The sequence below is a fragment of the Anabrus simplex genome, chromosome 2 (assembly GCF_040414725.1).
Source record: "Anabrus simplex isolate iqAnaSimp1 chromosome 2, ASM4041472v1, whole genome shotgun sequence".
NCBI lineage: Eukaryota > Metazoa > Arthropoda > Insecta > Orthoptera > Tettigoniidae > Anabrus > Anabrus simplex.
The window spans coordinates 481802308-481821949 of NC_090266.1; the positions used below are offsets into that span (position 1 = coordinate 481802308).

The window sequence follows — 19642 nt, forward strand, 5'->3', positions numbered from 1 at the left end:
TGTTTTTGGAAAATCCAATTAATGTGAGGGTGGAAAGGGGGGAGAATTTTTAAAATGAGTGCATCTATATCTCAAAACTTTTAAAGTTTACAGATGTAAAAATTGGTAATTAGAATCTTCATTAAAAATAAAGTAACATGTATTTTTTTGTTTTAGGAAAATCCCAATAGGAGGGGTGAAAGGGGGTGAAAAATGGGTTGAATGCCTTTAATGAGGATACTTATATTTCAGAACCTGAATATATTATAGACCTGAAAATTGGTATTTGGGATCTACTTTAAAAATAAAGAAACGGGTATTTTTTTGTTTTTGGAAAATTCAAATAATGAGGGGTGAAAAGGGGGGTGAATTTTTAAAATGAGTGTATCTATATCTTAAAACTTTAAAAGTTTACAGATGTCAAAATTGGTATTTAGAATCTCCTTTAAAAATAAAGAAACATTTTTTTTTTCGGAAAATCGCAATAGGAGGGGTGAAACAGGGGTTGAATGCCTTTAATGAGGATAGTTAAATCTCAGAAACTGAAGATGTTACAGTCCTGAAAATTTAAATTTGTAACCTCCTATAAAAATAAAGGAACACATAATTTTTTGTTTTTGGAAAATCCAAATAATGGGGGATGAAAAGGGGGGTGAATTTTTAAAATGAGTGTATCTATATCTCGAAACTGTAAATGTTTACAGACGTAAAAATTGGTATTTAGAATCTCCTTTCAGCATAAAGAAACACGTTTTTTTTGTTTTGTTTTTGGAAAATCCCATTAGGAAGGGTGAAAAGGAGTGAAAAGTGGGTTGAATGCCTTTAATGAGGATCCTTATATCTCAGAAACTGAAGATGTTACAGACCTGAAGATCGGTATTTGGGATCTCCTTTATAAATAAAGAAACATGTACTTTTTGTTTTTAGAAAATACAAATAGTGGGGAGTGAAAAGGGGGGGGGGTGTATTTTTAAAATTAGTGTATCTATATCTCAAAACTTCAAAAGTTTGCAGATGTAAAAATTGATATTTAGAATCTCCTTTAAAAATAAAAGAACACATATTTTTTGTTTTCTGTAAATCTCAATAGGGGGGAGGGGGGGTGTGTGTGTGAAAAGTGTGAACAAGGGGTTGAATGTCTTTAATGATTATACTTATATCTCAGAAACTGAAGATATTACAGACCAGACAGTTAGTATATGGAATCTCCTTTAAAAATACAGAAACATGTTTTTTGGAAAATCTAATTAATGGGGGTTAAACAGGAGTGACAAATTGGGGTGAGTTTTTAGAAAGACTATATCTACAGTACATCTCAGAAACGTAAAATGTTACAGGCGTAACAACTGGTATTTGGAATCTCCTGTTAAAGCAAAGAAACAGGTATTATCGGAAAATCCAATGAAGGGTCGGGGGGGGGGGGGGTGATAAATTTAAAAATTAATTGAATTAATTGTATGAGGATACTTACATCTAATAAAAACTAAAGTTGTTACAGACGTGAAAATTGGTATTTACATCTTCTTTAAAAATAAAACAACGCGTTTTTGGGGGGAGAGTAATCATCTTTTGGGGCGGGTGTGAAAAGGAGTTGAATTCGTTTCATGAGGACACATATCTCAAAAACTGAATATAATCGGTGTTTAGAAAATTTTTTACTATTAAAGAAACAAATATTTTTTGCTGGAAAATTCACTTAGGGAAGGGGGAGTGTGAAAGTAAGTGAAAAAAGTGAATTATTTTTATGAGAATACTTATATCTCAAAACTGAAGGTAACACACGTGAATATTGGTATTTGGAATCTCCTTTAAACATAAAGAAACACGCCTTCTTTTTAATTTGGGGGTGGGGGGGTAAATCAACTTAACCGCGGTAGGGTGAAAACGGAGGTGAGACCAATTAATTTTACTGTTCCTAATGTACTTACAAGGAGCCTCTGTCTCTCAGGCGGCAGCGCGTTGGCCTCTCATCGCTGGATTTCGTGGTTCAAATCCCGGTCGCGCCATGTGAGATTTGTGCTGGACAAAGCGGAGGCGGGATAGGTATTTCTCCGGGTACTCCGGTTTTCCCCGTCATCATTCCTTCCAGGAACACTCCAATATCATTTCATTTCATTTGTCATTCATTAATCATTGCCCCAGAGGAGTGCAACAGGCTTCGGCAGCCGGCACAATTCCTATCCTCACTGCTAGCTGGGGGCTTATTCATTCCATTCCTGACCCGGTGGAATGACTGGAAACAGCTTGTGGATTTTCAGTGTACTTATTCTGATAATAAACCGATCATTTTTAATCTTTCCTGGGTTCATTTTCAAAAGCCATATTTTCCTTTGGAGAACCTTGTTAGATTACAGTAGATTCTTCTGGCATATAAATAAAATTTTAAACACATTTCAAATAAACGATAGGTATAAGATTGACCGTGCAATTGTTCACTTCAATAATAAGGTCAATAATACACGGAAGTATGTCATTCGTATCGCCAGAAGTCCTGTGCACTTGCCTACAGGCGACAATGGTGCTGGTCATACTGTCATCTATGACAGTGGCAGCAGATGTAATTTACCGCCAAGTAGAAGTCTTGCATCTTGCTGTGGGGTCTAGAACATCAATAATAAAAATAATAATAATAACAATAATAATAATACCGGTACCTAAATTCAACTAATTTCACCCACCCTAATAATAATAATAATAATAATAATAATAATAATGTTCTGGACCGTCGTCAAACTGTGTGGACCGTGCTGGAAACGGGTCCTGGACGGGTAATGACTATGATTGCAGTCCGGCCGCCGGTTCAGTACTGCCAAGGCACCCAAGAGGACACCACGCCGGATCTCCTCAAGGATTTGATCCACATTAAAGATGCTTATAGGAAAACATGGCTAAGATTTAGGGACCCAACTGACCGCGTGGAATACCTGGACCTAGCCCGGGAAGTACGAAATCGATTGCTGGAAAAACGATTGAAAAATGGGAGGAACGTTGCCGTAATCTTTCAGAAAATGAGTCAGATCGCGAATATCGGCGAGTTATATATAAAACGATAAGCATTCAATTATAAATTTCAGTATAATACCGTAGCAAAGCACTGGTATCTTGCTAGTCTATATATATAAAATAACTTGTCCTGACTGACTGATTCATCATCGCCGAGCCAAAACTATTGGACATAAAGAATTGTAATTTAGGGGATACATTCATATTAACATGTAAGTGCTCGCTAAGAGAGAATTTTTGGATATTCCGTCGCTAAGGGGGTGAAAAGCAGGGTGAAATTTAAAAATGAGTGTACCTAGTTTACAGATATAAAACTTGTTATTTAGAATCTTTTTTAAAAATAAGGAAACACATATATTTTTTGTTTTCGGAAAATGCCAAAAGGAGGGTTGAAAAAGGGGTTCAATGCCTTTAATGAGCATACTTATATCTCAGAAACTGAAGATATTACAAACCAGAAAATTGGTATTTGGGATCTTCTTTAAAAATAAGGAAACACATATTTTTTTGTTTTTGGAAAATCCAATTAAAGGGAGAGTGAAAAGGTGGGGTGAATTTTTAAAATGAGTATCTATATCTGAAAACTTTTTAAGTTTACAGATGTAAAAATTGGTATTTAGAATCTCCTTTAAAAATAAAAAAACATGTATTAATTTATTTTCGGAAAATCCCAATAGGAGGGGTGAAGAGGGGTGAAAAAGGGGTTGAATGCCTTTAATGCGGATACTTATATCTCAGAAATTCAAGATATTACAGACCTGAAAATTGGTATTTGGGATCTCCTTTAAAAGTAAAGGGACACATAATTTTCGTTTTTGGAAAATCCAATTAATGGGGGGAGGGGTGAAAAGGGGGTGGATTTTTAAACTGAGTGTATATATATCTGAAAACTTTAAAAGTTTACAGGTGTAAAAATTGGTATTTAGAACCTCCTTAAAAAATAAAGAAACATGTATTTTTTGTTTTCGGAAAATCCCAATATGAAGGGTGAAAAAGGGGTGAATGCCTTTAATGAGGATACTTATATCTTGGAAACTGAAGATATTACAGACCTGAAATCTGGCATTTGGGATCCCTTTTAAAAATAAAGAAACATGTATTTTTTGTTTTTGGAAAATCCAATTAATGGGGGGGGGGCTGAAAAGGGGGGTGAATTTTAAAAATGAGTGTGTGTGTGTGTGTGTGTGTGTGTGTGTGTGTGTGTGTGTATATATATATATAAACTTTTAAAGTGTACAGATGTAAAAATTGGTATTTAGAATCCCCTTTAAAAATAAAGAAACACATTTTTTTTGTTTTCGGAAAATCCCAATAGGAGAAGTGAAAAGGATGAAAAAGGGGTTGAATGCCTTAAATGAGGATACTTATATCTCCGAAACAGAAGATATTACAGACCTGAAAATTGGTATTTGGGATCTCCTTTGAAAATAAACACACATTTTTGTTTTTGGAAAATCCAATTAATATGGCTTTAAACAGGAGTGACAAATTGGGGTAATTTTTTAGGAAGACTATATCTACAGTATATCTTAGAAACGTAAAATGTTACAGTCGTAAAGATTGGTATTTGGAATCTCCTGTAAAAGTAAAGAAACATAGGTGATTTGATTTTGGAAACTCTTCTTAAGGGGAACTAAAAAGGGGGTGAAATTTTAAAATGAGCATTTCTACAGCATATCTCAAAAACTTAACATGTTACCGAAGTGAAATATAGTATTTTTTATTTCTATTCAAAATAAAGAAACTTGTATTTTTTGTTTTCTGAAAAACCACTTGGGTGGCAGGGTAAAAGTGACTGAAAATGGGGTTGAATTCTTTTAATTAGGATACTAATATCGCAAAAGTTGAAGATGTTACAGACATGAAATTTGGTATTTGGAATCTCCTTTTAAAATAAAGGAATATATATTTTTTGTTTTCAGAAATCCACCTAAATGGGGCGATTGCCCTAAATGCAGATCAGTATTGATTCATTGATTGAGGGAAATTGAAAAAAGAGTTTATTATTTGTTTGAGGATACTATTATCTCAAAAACAAAAAATTTTGCAGATTTGAAAATTGGTATTTGGTATCTGCTTTAAAATTAAAGAAACACGTATTCTCGGAAAATCCAATGAAGGGGAGGGGGGTTGAAAGAATTGAAAAACTAATTGAATTAATTGTATGAAGATACTTACATCTAATAAAAACTAAAGATGTTACAGATGTGAAAATTGGTATTTGGATCTCCTTTAAAAAGAAAGAAAAAAAGCGTTTTTGGGGGAAATCATCTTGGGGGGCGGGGATGAAAAGGATTTGAATTCCTTTTATGAGGACACATATCTCAAAAACTGAAGATGTTAGAGTCATGATAATTGGTATTTAGAAGATCCTTTACTATTAAAGAAATATGTATTTTTAACGGGAAATTCACTTAATGGGGGGAGTGTGAAAGGAAGTGAAAAAAAGTTATTTCTTTTTATGGGGATACTTATATCTCAGAACGGAAGGTAACAGACGTGAACATTGGTGTTTGGAATCTCCTTTAAACATAAGGAAACACACCTTCCTTCTTTTGGGATGGGGGGTAGATCAACTTAACGGCGGTGGGATGAAAAAAGAGTTGAGACCAATTGATTTTACTGTTCTTAATGTACTTATTCTGATCATAAACTGATCATTGTTTATCTTTACTGGGTTCATTTTCAAGAACCATCTTTTCCTTTGGAGAACATAAAGGTAGATTACAGTAGATTCTCTTGGCATATAAATAAAAATTTAAACACGTTTGAAATAAACAATAGGAATGATATTGACCGTGCAATTGTTCACCTCTGTAATAAGGTCAATAATGCACGGAAGTATATCATTCGTGTCGAAAGATATCTTGCGCACTTGCCTACGTGCGACGATGGTGCTGGTCACATTGTCAGCAATGACAGTGGTAGCAGATGTAAATTACCGCCAAGTAGCGGTCTTGCATTTTGCTCTGGGTTCCTGACCATCAATAATAATAATACCGGGTGAGTTGGCCGTACAGTTAGGGGAGCGCAGCTGTGAGCTTGCATCTGGGAGATATTGGGTTCGAATCCCACTGTCGGCAGCCCTGAAGATGGTTTTCCGTGGTTTCCCATTTTCACACCCGGCAAATGCTGGGGCTGTACCTTAATTAAGACCATGGCCGCTTCCTTCCAACTCCTAGCCCTTTCCACTCCCATCGTCGCCATAAGAGCTATCTGTGTCGGTGCGACGTAAAGCCACTAGCAATAATAATAACAACAACCTAAATTCAACTAATATCACCCACCTTAATAATAATAATAATAATAATAATAATAATAATGTTCTGGACCGTCGTCAAAATGTACGGACCATGCTGGGAATGGGTCCTGGCTGGGTAATGACTATGATTGCAGTTCGCCCACTGGTTCAGTACCGCCAAGGCACCCAAGACGGCACAACGCTGGATCCCCTCAAGGATTTGATCCATATTAAAAATGCTTATAGGAAAGGATGGCAAAGATTTAGAGACCCAACTGACCGGGTGGAATACCTGGACCTAGCCCGGGAAGTACGAAATCGATTGCTGGAAAGAAAGATTGAAAAATTAGAGGAACTTTGCCGTAATCTCTCAGAAAACGAGTCAGATCACGAATTTTGGCGGGTTCTCTCAGAAAACGAGTTAGATCGCGAATTTCGGCAGATTATATATAATGCAATAATTAAATTAATGTAGTAATGGTCCACCTTTCAATACTATAATATGTAATATTCTAAATTACATTAATTAGGGACTAGTTTTGGCCGGGGCTGGCCATTGAAATTATTCTCAATGATGAACATACTCAAGATGTTAGAACCTAGTTCATTTTCAGATTTATTCATAATTCCATCCCAGTTTTTAATGTCACTTTGTATATATTTGTTTTCATTTGTTTTATGTCAATTGTGTGCATGTACATTTGTTTAGTTATTAGGTGTGTTACATTAAGGCTGAAGATGCCCAGCCCCGGGCGAAACTAGTCCCTAATTAATGTCATTTAGAATATTACAGTTATAGTATTGAAAGGTGGACCATTACTACACCAATTTAATAATTTAATAATTACATTGTACTTGCAATTCAATACGGATCAGAACCATGAAGTTTATAACCTATGATAAGATTATATATAAAACGTTAAGCATTCAATTGTAAATTTCATTATAATACAATACTGTAGCGAAGCACGGGTATCTTGCTAGTACATACATACATACATACATACATACATACATACATACATACATACATACATACATACATACATACATACATACATACACACACACATGGGCAGTCAAATGAAAACCGAACATCTGCCATAACACACATTCCGCGCCAAAGGTGCCAACTCTGTTGTCACGTATTTGTACTGCCATTGCTGTGGTAGGAGAACTGCGTAGTGACAACTCACAGGTGCACACAGTTGTTGGGTTATGTTTTTGTTGGTGCGTGGACTGGTCGACTGTGTTCATCCAGGTGTAGAAATGGGGGCAAGCAAAGAAGAGCAGAGAAGTGTGGTTCATTTCTGGTGGTTGAGGGTGCTGGAGTATGCAAAACTCATTGTTATGTATTTGCTGAGTATCGCAAACACCGCACATCCATGACGAGTGTGCACGAGTGGCATAGGAGATTCCGAGAAGGGTGCACATCACTGCAAGATGATGCGCGTCCAGGACAGGCCCATCGAGCCATTACTCCTGATGTGATAGGGCAGATTGATGGCTTTTTCTGGGAAAACCGACAAATCACAGAGGAGGAATTTAGTGTTCAGGTCAGCATTGGCCATGGCTTTGTGCATGCCATTATCAAAGATCACTTGCAGTTACCCAAAATTTGCGTGCCGTGGGTGCCGCTTCTGCTGATGGAAGGACAAAAGATTGGTAGAATGGCATCATGTCTGAGTCATCTGCAGCAGCAGCATCACAAGGAAGAGTTATGCGTTTCAGTCCCATATCATCTTGGGACGAAACGTGGTGCCACCATTTTGAGCCTGAGAGCAAAAGGCAAAGCCAGCAGTGGAAACATCGCAAATCTCCCCCGCCAAAGAAATCCAAAGCTGTTCACACAAGTTTCGCTAAAGTCTGATGACCTTTTTCTTTGACTGCAGGAGCCCTCTGCTTGTCGACTTCCTCGACTGTGAAGACACTTTGCAGAAACTACGATGCGCCATGAAGTCAAAACGCCCAGAATGCTGTCAGGCGGAGTCATCCTGTTGCATGATAATGCTCGCCCCACTGCTTCCAATTTGGTGAAGGCTATGCTTCAGCAATTTTGTTGGGAAACACTTCAACATCCTCTGCACACACTGGATCTTTCACCTTGTGATTTTCACACTTTTAGCGATCTGAAGAAAGATATTCGTGGACATCGGTTTCATTCGGACGAGGAATTGCAAGAGTGGGTGTGGTTGTGGATCCGACAGCGACCTACCTCTTTCTACCAAACTGGAATTGATCATCTCGTATTCTCAGTGGGATAAATTTATTAATGCTCTTGGTAATTAATTTTTATAAAACCATTCCATGGTCATGTTGTAGCAGGTGTTCGGTTTTCATTTGACTACACCTTGTACATACATACATACATACATACATACATACATACATACATACATACATACATACATACATACATACATACATCGTTATAGACTGTTATTTATTTTCAGCATTTTGTATGTAATCCTCTCTGAATGAACTAAGTGCCCCTACTACACCTTAGCACTACTTCTACCCTACATACCTTGAAATCATAAAAATGCTGAGTCTAACCATTGTGTCCTAGCTCTCCTCCAGCTTTTCTTATCTTCTGTGTCCAAGAACATATCGTTCTCCACACGCCTCACATGAGCTCACCACTGAAGCCGTTTCATATGAACATCTTCATACAGTGTGTTCATTCTTGTTATTGTTATATATGGGAGAGATATGTCTAAACCAAAGTGTTAATTGAGGACACAAATATACTGTACATCTTTTAAATGAACGCAATTGTAACAAATATCTTAATATTTTGCAATAAAAATATTCTAGTCCTTAATAAGCAATCCTACTAGAGTATCTTTAGAAGTAAATTCTATTGATCATGCTTTGATTAAATGTAGATTGAAAGATGATGGCATTTTGTCTGTCATCTCTCAAAATAAAATTTATGATCATTATCCTATAATAGTATGCTTCATTGTTCAAATTGCCTTGATCCTTAGCAGTATTCCCAATTTTCATCATTACTGTTTAAAAACAGAAGTCAAAACAGAGGTCAAAAAACATTTAGGTAAAGTGAATTGGAGAGTCATCTTAAATAACAATCATTTAGATTTCAAACTTGATAATTTCATGAAGACAGTTAGGAGCTGCATGAGCACTGTACAATTAATATTAAACAAAGTTAAAAGAACGGAATGGATTACTTACAGTTTGGTGAAATCTATACATGTAAGAGATTGACTTTGTCAACAATATCTGAAGAATAAAGATAACTTGGAAATTTAAAGAACGGTGCAGAAAAAGGGGAACAAACTAAATCTGATCAATCACAATGCAAATATCCAGGGTAAGGTCTGGGGCATAGTCAATGAAATAACACAGCTGGGCTGAGTGGCTCAAGCGGTTGAGGTGCTGGCCTTCTGACCCCAACTTGGCAGGTTCAATCCTGGCTCAGTGTGGTAGTATTTGAAGGTGCTCAAATACGTAAACCTCGTGTCAGTAGATTTCCTCGGCATCTCCAAAAAATTGTGAAACTAGTTAGTGGGATGTTAAAAGAACAATATTATTGAATGATATAACACTGTGAGAAGAGAAGACATCAAGGAAATCAGATTTAGAGGTGAAGTCTCCAAAGATGACAAATATTTCTGATAAATTTAACATTATTTCATTAACAAAACCACTGAAAAAGCGAAGTATTTTAGACAGATTTCAGACTCTCCATTAAATCTCTTTTGCAACCCACATACTTGCCTCTGTTTGAACACTAGGTATATGTTTGTCCAAGAGGGTAGCACCAATCAGGGACAATGTTTGTGCTGCACCCTCTCTGGAAGGGGATGCGATGCAACACAACTCTCCAGTGTGCCTTCAGTGACGAGACAGTACTGGCGTGGGTGAGAATGGGATGGTTATGGCATTGTACTACATCATGGACCACAGCCTCCTATTTATATATTTTTTACAGTGTATTTAGTGTTATTAATACATTATTTATGAAATGGTCATTCTTTTGGCCTTCCCTTTGTACTTAATGGCATACATTTATGTGCACTGTGGGAAGAGCATACAGTGCGGTCTACCAACCCGAACACGAGACCAAACATTTTGGTCCTCCAGTGCCCGATATGATTCACTGGCGATATACCTCATATAACCTGCGCATTTTAATGATTACAGTTCATGTATATGTGTTTTTGTGAAATGTATGAGTGTGTTCTTATAGCTGCCAAGCCTACAACCACCCACGAGTTAGTACTGCGTAGTGAAGTACAAACGAGTGAATTCAACTAACGTACCGTATCTGTAATTCACAACTGTTTTTCTACATGAAACACTGTGATTTGCAATGTGATGAACTGAGTAGTAATACAGTTATCATTAATTATAAACGTTGAGATTAAAGTGTGTGTTGCTGCCATCTTAACTGTAGAGCCGGCTGAATATAATCTTACCAACACAATTGGTGGAGGTTCCGAGGAAACAGTCTAGACCTGTAGCAGTAGTTCCAGAGGTGAGCACCAGAGTGCAGCTCAGCCACTCAGAGCTCTTTGGTCTTCAGCCCTGCTTTGGAAAGATACTTGCTCCTGATCTGTAAGTAGTCAGGCAATCCCAGTCCTTATCATATATCCATTATTTCTTGTTGTCCTTCACCATGCATCCCGTTCTGCAGAAAGGTCTGATAAAAAGGAGAGCAGTTATTCAATCTTGAATAAAGCCTATAGGTAGTTTTGTCAGCGCATTTAATGAAGGGTCTAACATGAATGACATTCAAGTTAGGCAAAGGCTGCTGTGTTCAAGTAAGGATGAATACAATGTTCTAACCTAGTTAAAGATTAACGATACTGCAGAAGTTCATGATGCAGGCAGGGAATCTGTTGAAGAACTTATCTTAGAAATAGAATCTAAGATGGAAACTCTTTTGGAACCAAATACAAGTGTACCTTCCCCCTCAATAGCTAGTTTTTCAAATACTAGTAGCATGAATGAATTAAGACTCCCTACACTTTCACTGCCAACATTTAGGGGAATTATTTCTGAATTGGTTCATGGTGTGTGTTACTGTAGTCACGTTCTAGTTCGTGAACCATGGGCAACAGCTGAATGGCCTAGTAAGTGATCCTGAGAGTCGGGATACCAGTTGCTACGGAATGGCAGTGGGCATCTCGGACATATTCTGAGTCATGGCCATTCTTGTTCCCAGGCGGCTGGGACTATACAATCTACCGGTTGTCCCGAACCAGTTAGAGGAGAGATCCTCACTTGGACTATGTGTAAGTAGGGTAACATCCTGCTTCATGAATTTACGGAGCTCAAAACATTTTAAGCAAGCCCCGGACCTATGGGAGTAACGGAGTCCCACTCCCATTTGACAGGCGAGGACTCCTTAGAAACAACTTGGCAAACAAAATGGGGAACTATCAATATTAATGGGGCTTATGGAAGAAAGAAAGTAGAACTGGCTGAGTCAGCAAAGAGGATGCATCTGGATGTGCTAGGAGTAAATGCTATTCGGGCAAGGGGAGATAAAGATGAAGAGATTATAAAGTGTACTTGACGGGTGCTAAAAAGGGAAGGGCAGAGTGTGGGGTAGGGCTGTTCATCAGGAATACCATTGCACGCAACATAGTTTCTGTTAGGCACATAAATGAGTGAATGATGTGCGTAGATTTGGCAGTTGGAGGAATTAGGACGAGAATTGTCTCGGTGTATTCACCATGTGAGGGTGCAGATGAGGATGGAGTTGACAAGTTTTATGAAGCATTGAGTGACATCGTGGTCAGGGTCAACAGCAAGGATAGAATAGTGCTAATGGGTGATTTCAATGCGAGAGTTGGAAATAGAACTGAAGGATATGAAAGGGTGATTGGTAAATGTGGGGAAGATATGGAAGCTAATGGGAATGGGAAGCGTTTGCTGGACTTCTGTGCTAGTATGGGTTTAGCTGTTACGAATACATTCTTCAAGCATAAGGCTATTCACCGCTACACATGGGAGGCTAGGGGTACCAGATCCATAATAGACTATATCTTAACAGAGTTTGAATTCAGGAAATCTGTTAGGAATGTAAGAGTTTTTCGTGGATTTTTCGATGATACAGACCACTTTCTGATCTGTAGTGAACTAAGTATCTCTAGGCCTAGGGTAGAGAAAGTGAAATCTGCCTGCAAGCGAATAAGGGTAGAAAATCTCCAGGACGAGGAAATTAGACACAAGTACATGGATATGATTAGTAGAAGTTTCGAACAGTAGACAGTAAGCAGGTTCAGGATATAGAAAGTGAATGGGTAGCATACAGGGATGCTGTAGTAGAAACAGCAAGAGAATGCCTAGGAACAAGTGTGTGTAAAGATGGGAAAAGGCGAACATCTTGGTGGAATGATGAAGTGAGAGCAGCCTGTAAACGTAAAAAGAAGGCTCAGAAATGGCTCCAAACAAGGCCCGAGGCAGACAGGGATTTGTACGTAGATGAAAGAAACAGAGCGAAACAAATAGTTGTTGAATCCAAAAAGAAGTCATGGGAAGATTTTGGTAATAACCTGGAAAGGCTAGGTCAAGCAGTAGGGAAACCTTTCTGGACAGTAATAAAGAATCTTAGGAAGGGAGGGAAAAAGGAAATGAACAGTGTTTTGGGTAATTCAGGTGAGCTCATAGTAGATCCCAGGGAATCACTGGAGAGGTGGAGGGAATATTTTGAACATCTTCTCAATGTAAAAGGAAATCATCCTGGTGGTGTTTCAAACAGCCAAGCTCATGGGGAGGAGGAAAATGATGTTGGTGAGATTTTGCTTGAGGAAGTGGAAAGAATGGTAAATAAATTCCATTGTCATAAGGCAGCAGGAATAGATGAAATTAGACCTGAAATGGTGAAGTATGGTGGGAAGGCAGGGATGAAATGGCTTCATAGAGTAGTAAAATTAGCATGGAGTGTTGGTAAGGTACCTTCGTATTGGACAAAAGCAGTAATTGCACCTATCTATAAGCAAGGGAACAGCAAGGATTGCAACAACTATGGAGGTATCTCATTGATTAGTATACCAGGCAAAGTATTCACTGGCATCTTGGAAGGGAGGTTGTGATCAGTCGTTGAGAGGAAGTTGGATGAAATCCAGTGTGGTTTCAGACCACAGAGAGGCTGTCAATATCAGATTTTCAGTATGCGCCAGGTAATTGAAAAATGCTACGAGAGGAATAGGCAGTTGTGTTTATGTTTCGTAGATCTAGAGAAAGCATATGACAGGGTACCAAAGAAAAAGATGTTCACTATACTGGGGGACTATGGAATTAAAGGTAGATTATTAAAATCAATCAAAGGCATTTATGTTGACAATTGGGCTTCAGTGAGAAATGATGGTAGGATGAGTTCTTGGTTCGGGGTACCTACAGGGGTTAGACAAGTCTGTAATCTTTCACCTTTGCTGTTCATAGTTTACATGGATCATCTGCTGAAAGGTATAAAATGGCAGGGAGGAATTCAGTTAGGTGGAAATGTAGTAAGCAGTTTGGCCTATGCTGACGACTTGGTCTTAATGGCAGATTGTGCCGAAAGCCTGCAGTATAATATCTTGGAACTTGAAAATAGGTGCAATGAGTATGGTATGAAAATCAGCCTCTCGAAGACTAAATTGATGTCAGTAGGTAAGAAATTCAACAGAATTGAATGTCAGATTGGTGATACAAAGCTAGAATAGGTCGATAATTTCAAGTATTTAGGTTGTGTGTTCTCCCAGGATGGTAATATAGTAAGTGAGATTGAATCAAGGTGTAGTAAGGCTAATGCAGTGAGCTCGCAGTTGCGATCAACAGTATTCTGTAAGAAGGAAGTCAGCTCCCAGACAAAACTATCTTTACATCGGTCTGTTTTCAGACCAACTTTGCTTTACGGGAGCAAAAGCTGGGTGGACTCAGGATATCTTATTCATAAGTTAGAAGTAACAGACATGAAAGTAGCAAGAATGATTGCTGGTACAAACAGGTGGGAACAATGGCAGTAGGGTACTCGGAATGAGGAGATAAAGGCTAATTTAGGAATGAACTCGATGGATGAAGCTGTACGCATAAACCGGCTTCGGTGGTGGGGTCGTGAGGCGAATGGAGGAGGAAAGGTTACCTAGGAGAATAATGGACTCTGCTATGGAGGGTAAGAGAAGTAGAGGGAGACCAAGATGACGATGGTTAGACTCGGTTTCTAACGATTTAAAGATAAGAGGTATAGAACTAAATGAGGCCCCAACACTAGTTGCAAATCGAGGATTGTGGCGACGTTTAGTAAATTCACAGAGGCTTTGCAGACTGAACGCTGAAAGGCATAACAGTCTATAATGATAATGTATATAATGTATGTATTTACAGCCAGTCAGGTCTTTCACTCTCCAGGGAAGTCTGTCCTTAGTAGATGCTTCATCAGTGATAATCTTCTTTGGACTATTAGGCAATTTGGTATGATTTGTAATATAAAATATTGTTATTTTATTTATATTTATGTATAACCGGGCAAATTGGCCATGCGGTTAGGGGTGCACAGCTTTGAGCTTGCATCCGGGAGATGGTGGGTTCGAACTCCACTGTTTGCAGCCCTGAAGATGGTTTTCCATGGTTTCCCATTTTCACACCAGGCATATGCTGGGGCTGTACCTTTATTAAGGCCACAGCCGTTTCCTTCCCCATTCCTAGACCATTTCTATCTCATTGTCGCCATAAGACCTATCTGTATCGGTGCGACGTAAAGCAAATTGTAAACAAATTAAAATAAATATTTATAGTCCATAGGTCATTTTTTAACAAATACATGAACAAAAAGTATAAATAGGTACATCAGATCTCATTACAGAAACAAACAAGCAAAGACTCAAGAAAAGATTATCACAAAGTCTTTACTGCATAAGACTTATAGGGTGATGAATCCGTCCCTTTTCAATTTAAGGCATGAACTACCGTAATCAAAAAGGGTAATTATGTAATATCACTTGATTTTCCATTCCTGGTGGGTGAAACATGTATACAGTTTAATAAATTCTCACAAAACTATCGATTAGCACCTCAGCAGATCCAAAAACTATAGAAATAATTAGTGTAATGTAAAATCATTATTATCATCATCGTCATCTTCCTATTTCTATCCATTGCTCAGAAATTTGCTGCATGTGTCATGAACAGTAGGAATTGTACAATATTTTGTGCCTAGGATTAGGATGTTGCTTCACACACTGTAAATTTTGCTCTTAGTGTATAGTTAAGTACCATCATTATTGGATCCAGGTGGCACTATAAAATTACACTGCTGGCCATTGCTTTTGCAACACCAAGAATGATACATCTGATGGCCCCCACATTGGGGGAATGTGTAAAGCAGGTTACAAAACTGACGTTATAAGTTGTTCAGTTGAGTGGCACAGCTTGTGCAGCGAAAGCAACACTGATAAATAATCAGTACATAAGTGGAGCTCGGAGAGCCATTAAGAGTTAGTGGATGCGTTTTCCTGCTGTGCACAGACTGAGTTTTAACATGCTGTGTCGTAGGACACGACAACCATACCAGATTTCCAGCTTTGCTTGCTGGAGAATCATGTCATATCAAGATTGTGGATCATTGTACCACAAAAATCTGTTCTGGCATTGAAATAAATGCAACCACAGTGAAGCGGATGTATGATCAGTGGGTCAAGGAGGGACAGGCTGAGTGACATGCAGGAAGCTAACGGCTCCATCCCACCACTGAACGTGAGGACAGACATCTGCAGATGTGCCAACTCCCTTGATTTAAGTGGTAAGTTCCCAGTTTTTCATCTTTCTTCCAACTCCTCCAATTGCAGAGATCTATCTCTCGATTTTGAGAGCAGATTTATTATTATTGTAGTGTTTAAAATCCCACGTTTTTCCTTGTTCATTCAGTAGCTTGAGAGAATTGATGTTCAGTGGGCATTGGCAGGGCAGAAGCAAGTAGCTGGTGGTGTTTTTAATTACTATAGGATATCTAACACAACGCTTCATTCTTTATCACTTCCTTATGGCAGTGCCAACTGTGAGACTATTGTTAGCATATTTACAGTGGCTGAAACACACATCACCGAGTGAGTTGGCCATCCAGTTAGCATTGTGCAGTTGTGAGCTTGCATTTGGGAGATAGTGGGTTCAAATCCCACCGTTGACAGCGTTGATGATGGTTTTCTGTGGTTTCCCATTTTCACACCAGGCTGGGGCTGTGCCTTGATTAAGGCCACAACCAATACCTTACCAGTCCTACTAGCCTTTTTCCATCCCTCCATTGCTGAAAACCTTCAATGTGTTAGTGCAACGTTAAACAAGTAACAAGAAAGAAAGGAAGAAACACAGATCGGTTCAATGCTGTCTGAAAGAAACATTGGAAAAACTCTTAACCTTAAAATCTGTTCAGCAAGGCAAGTGCTTTGTGCAAAAAGTTAAGTCAGAGCTTCTGAAGATGCGTAAGGCAGTTATGACGAGCACAGGTATGTGCAGTATTTTAGTATAAATAAATAAATAAATAAATAAATAAATAAATAAATAAATAAATAAATAAATAAATAAGAAAAGCTATGTAATAGAGTAGTATAATGTATTAAATATTTTTGAATTGATTTAAATTATGTCATCACTGATGTATTATCACATTTTGTAGTATGTCATAAGAAAAGTATCTTGATTTTTTACTTTTGAAAGCTGGCACGTCTGCATCCGATTTGCACAGTGATTATGGACCGTACATCCACATCAAACACCCTCACTTAGGATTTCAGGCATGTGGTACATCAGTCTGTGTTGCCATGCCTGGTTTATCGCCTTCTGCTATAGTGAGGCATCCTGTGCAGGCACCCATTACAGTAGCTACCACTGACTTCTCACCACAGGCACCTGCATTTGCAATGGTGCGTGGTATATCAGACCTGGAGGAATAAATTGCATGCCGTTATATTATATGTTGAGTCTCAATATTGCTTGCAGTACTACGATGATCACTTTCTTGTCTAGCAGCACCATGACACACTTTTGTCCATGTCTTTTGTTATGCACTGTCATACAGGCATCACACCTGGAGTTATAGAATAGGGTGTGTCATCAGATTCCTGATATTTACTTTTCAAAGTTGGCCCGCCTGCATCTAGTTCGCGTAGCGATTATGTACTGTACAGCCACATCAAATATCCTCATTCAGAATTTCAGGCATGTGGCACATCAATTTTTGCATGCTCGGTTTCTTGCCTTTTGCTGCGTTGGTGCATCATGTAGGCACCCATAACAGTAGCTGCCACTAACTCCTTACCACAGGTGCCTGCAGCTGCAATGGTGAGTAGAATGTCAGGCTGGAGGGACAAATGGCATGCCATTGTATTATACAATGAGTCCCGATTTTTCTGGCAGCACCATGGCACATGCCTGTCCATGTACTTAATTATGCACTGCATACAGGCATGGCACCTTGTGTTATAGAATGTGGTGCCATCGGATTTCAGTCCCATTCACACTCTGTATCGCTACTACACTGACCAGCTACTGTCACATCGCAGAGATCTTGGAAACTGTTGTTGACCCCTGTCTTCTGAAACCCACCTGTATTACCTCTAGGATTATTCTTGAATAGATTGAAGTGAGTGTTCAGTTTGTTGCAACTATTTTCTTACAGCTTACTTTGTACCAGTAGCCTCTTACAAAAACTGATCTATGAATAAGAGATTAGCCTTGACATTTTCCTCGCTCTAGAACTATAATAAATATTTGTTGAAAGATATTAATGTTTAAGGGCTTAATCATGAGACCTGTTCCACTCTCACATCCAGTTCCAATCGTAAATTCTCAATAACGTCATGCATAAGCCAAAGAGTTTTATTTCTCAAACTTTTTTTACTTACTTGATAATAGATTTGAAGTGAATGTCAGTTTTACAGGAGAATGCTTAACAGTTACCCATTAGTAGTTTATTTGCAACTGTCCTCTTTAAAACCATTTCAGTTTCTTTCTTTGAGAAATATTCAAATGAGATATGTTTTTCATCAAGATGTAACTCTTATCATGTGATGCATTTATCAGTCACACATTTAATTAGATTCTCACTTCTTTCTATTTGAAATTTTACATTTTTGTTTTGTTGTCTATATTCTTCCTCTGTTATTGATTTTAAAATTATTTTTCAGATTTGTTTGGGAATGATGCAGAAGTTAATGACACAGCAAGCTGTGGATCAGAAAGGTGCTCGCTATATCACTGATACATTATGGATGCTAATGGAATCAGGTATAGAGGAGGTGAAAGTATTACAGAGTGTGACATTGTTATTGACAACCAATGCAGTAGTACATGGAGACACTTTAGCAAGAGTAAGTTCAATGGATATTTTATTTATATATATATATATTGAAAGATAAAAAGTGTTAATGCCTCGTCTTTCTGTTTTTTGAATATTGACCTGATACTTGGTTTTTGCACCGGAAAATAAATAATAAATAGCTGATGTCGGGGTCAGTTTAATTTTTGTCTGTTTGTTACAGCATCATGGGAGAATGAATTGGAGGATATTTACAAAACTTGGTATTTAAGTTTAGAATAAGGGTGAGTAGGATCTTGGCTTTAACCCGTAGAGCGGGGCTTGCGTCTACATCCGCGCTTCAAACTCTGCGCTAGGGTGGGCGATGCGGCTCCAGACGCGGGACTGTTTTTATTTTTTTCTTATCTTCAATATTAGGCGCGAGCCTTGAAACTTTCCTCACATGCTTTGGACGGTGTTGCCATCTTGACGATTTTTTTCGAACTACGTAGTAAGAACGGTATTGCGACAGGGAATCCCCTTTCTGTTTCGTTCGTATTTGTTCAGTGCAAAAATCGCTTAAGCGCCGCATCACATTCAGCTCGTGCATTCGTCAGTAGGCCGCATGACTGGCCCTGCGCTGTACTAAGTTCACGATAAATAGAAGCTTCAGTGTGTTCCTTTTGCGTTTTTGAAATGTTTATTTTGTTTTATATCGTAATACAGTATGTTTAAAAGGGCGGGGGATATTCCAAGTGATTGTACTATTCGTGATATCCTTGAAAATAGCGAAGATGAAAGTTGTAGTGAATTCAGCTCGGAAAGTGACGATGAATCTCCGTTATTAGTAAATATTCCAGGAAGTAGCTTTTCTAGTAGTGTTCCAAGACCGGTTCAATCGGTGCGGAGTTCGAGTTCCAGTGAAAGCAGTGAAACTGAAACTGCGAATGACGGTAATCCTGCTGCTGTACAGGGTGAATGGGATGTGCGGGGTTGTAAGCGAGCAAGATTTCCAACAAATTACAATGCTGGAATTCAGGGTGAACTTTTGGATAAGAAACAGCCCGAAGAAATTTACGAATTTTTTATAGATGACGGACTTTGTGATCTTATTGCACAGCAAACAAATCTGTATGCTCAGCAAATAATTACCTCAAATTCGTTGATGGCAA

At 38.3% G+C, this 19642-nt stretch overlaps 1 protein-coding gene across 2 annotated transcripts in view; it reads left to right on the top strand.

Moving 5' to 3' along the window:
* Nucleotides 1–19642, top strand: part of mon2 (Mon2 homolog, regulator of endosome-to-Golgi trafficking) — a 583018-nt gene that overhangs the window by 24413 nt on the left and 538963 nt on the right. For both annotated transcript variants that reach the window (XM_067140860.2, XM_067140862.2), the window contains one exon: nucleotides 18361–18543. In XM_067140860.2, coding sequence (XP_066996961.1) covers nucleotides 18361–18543 — 183 coding nt within the window. The remainder of the gene's footprint in view (nucleotides 1–18360; nucleotides 18544–19642) is intronic.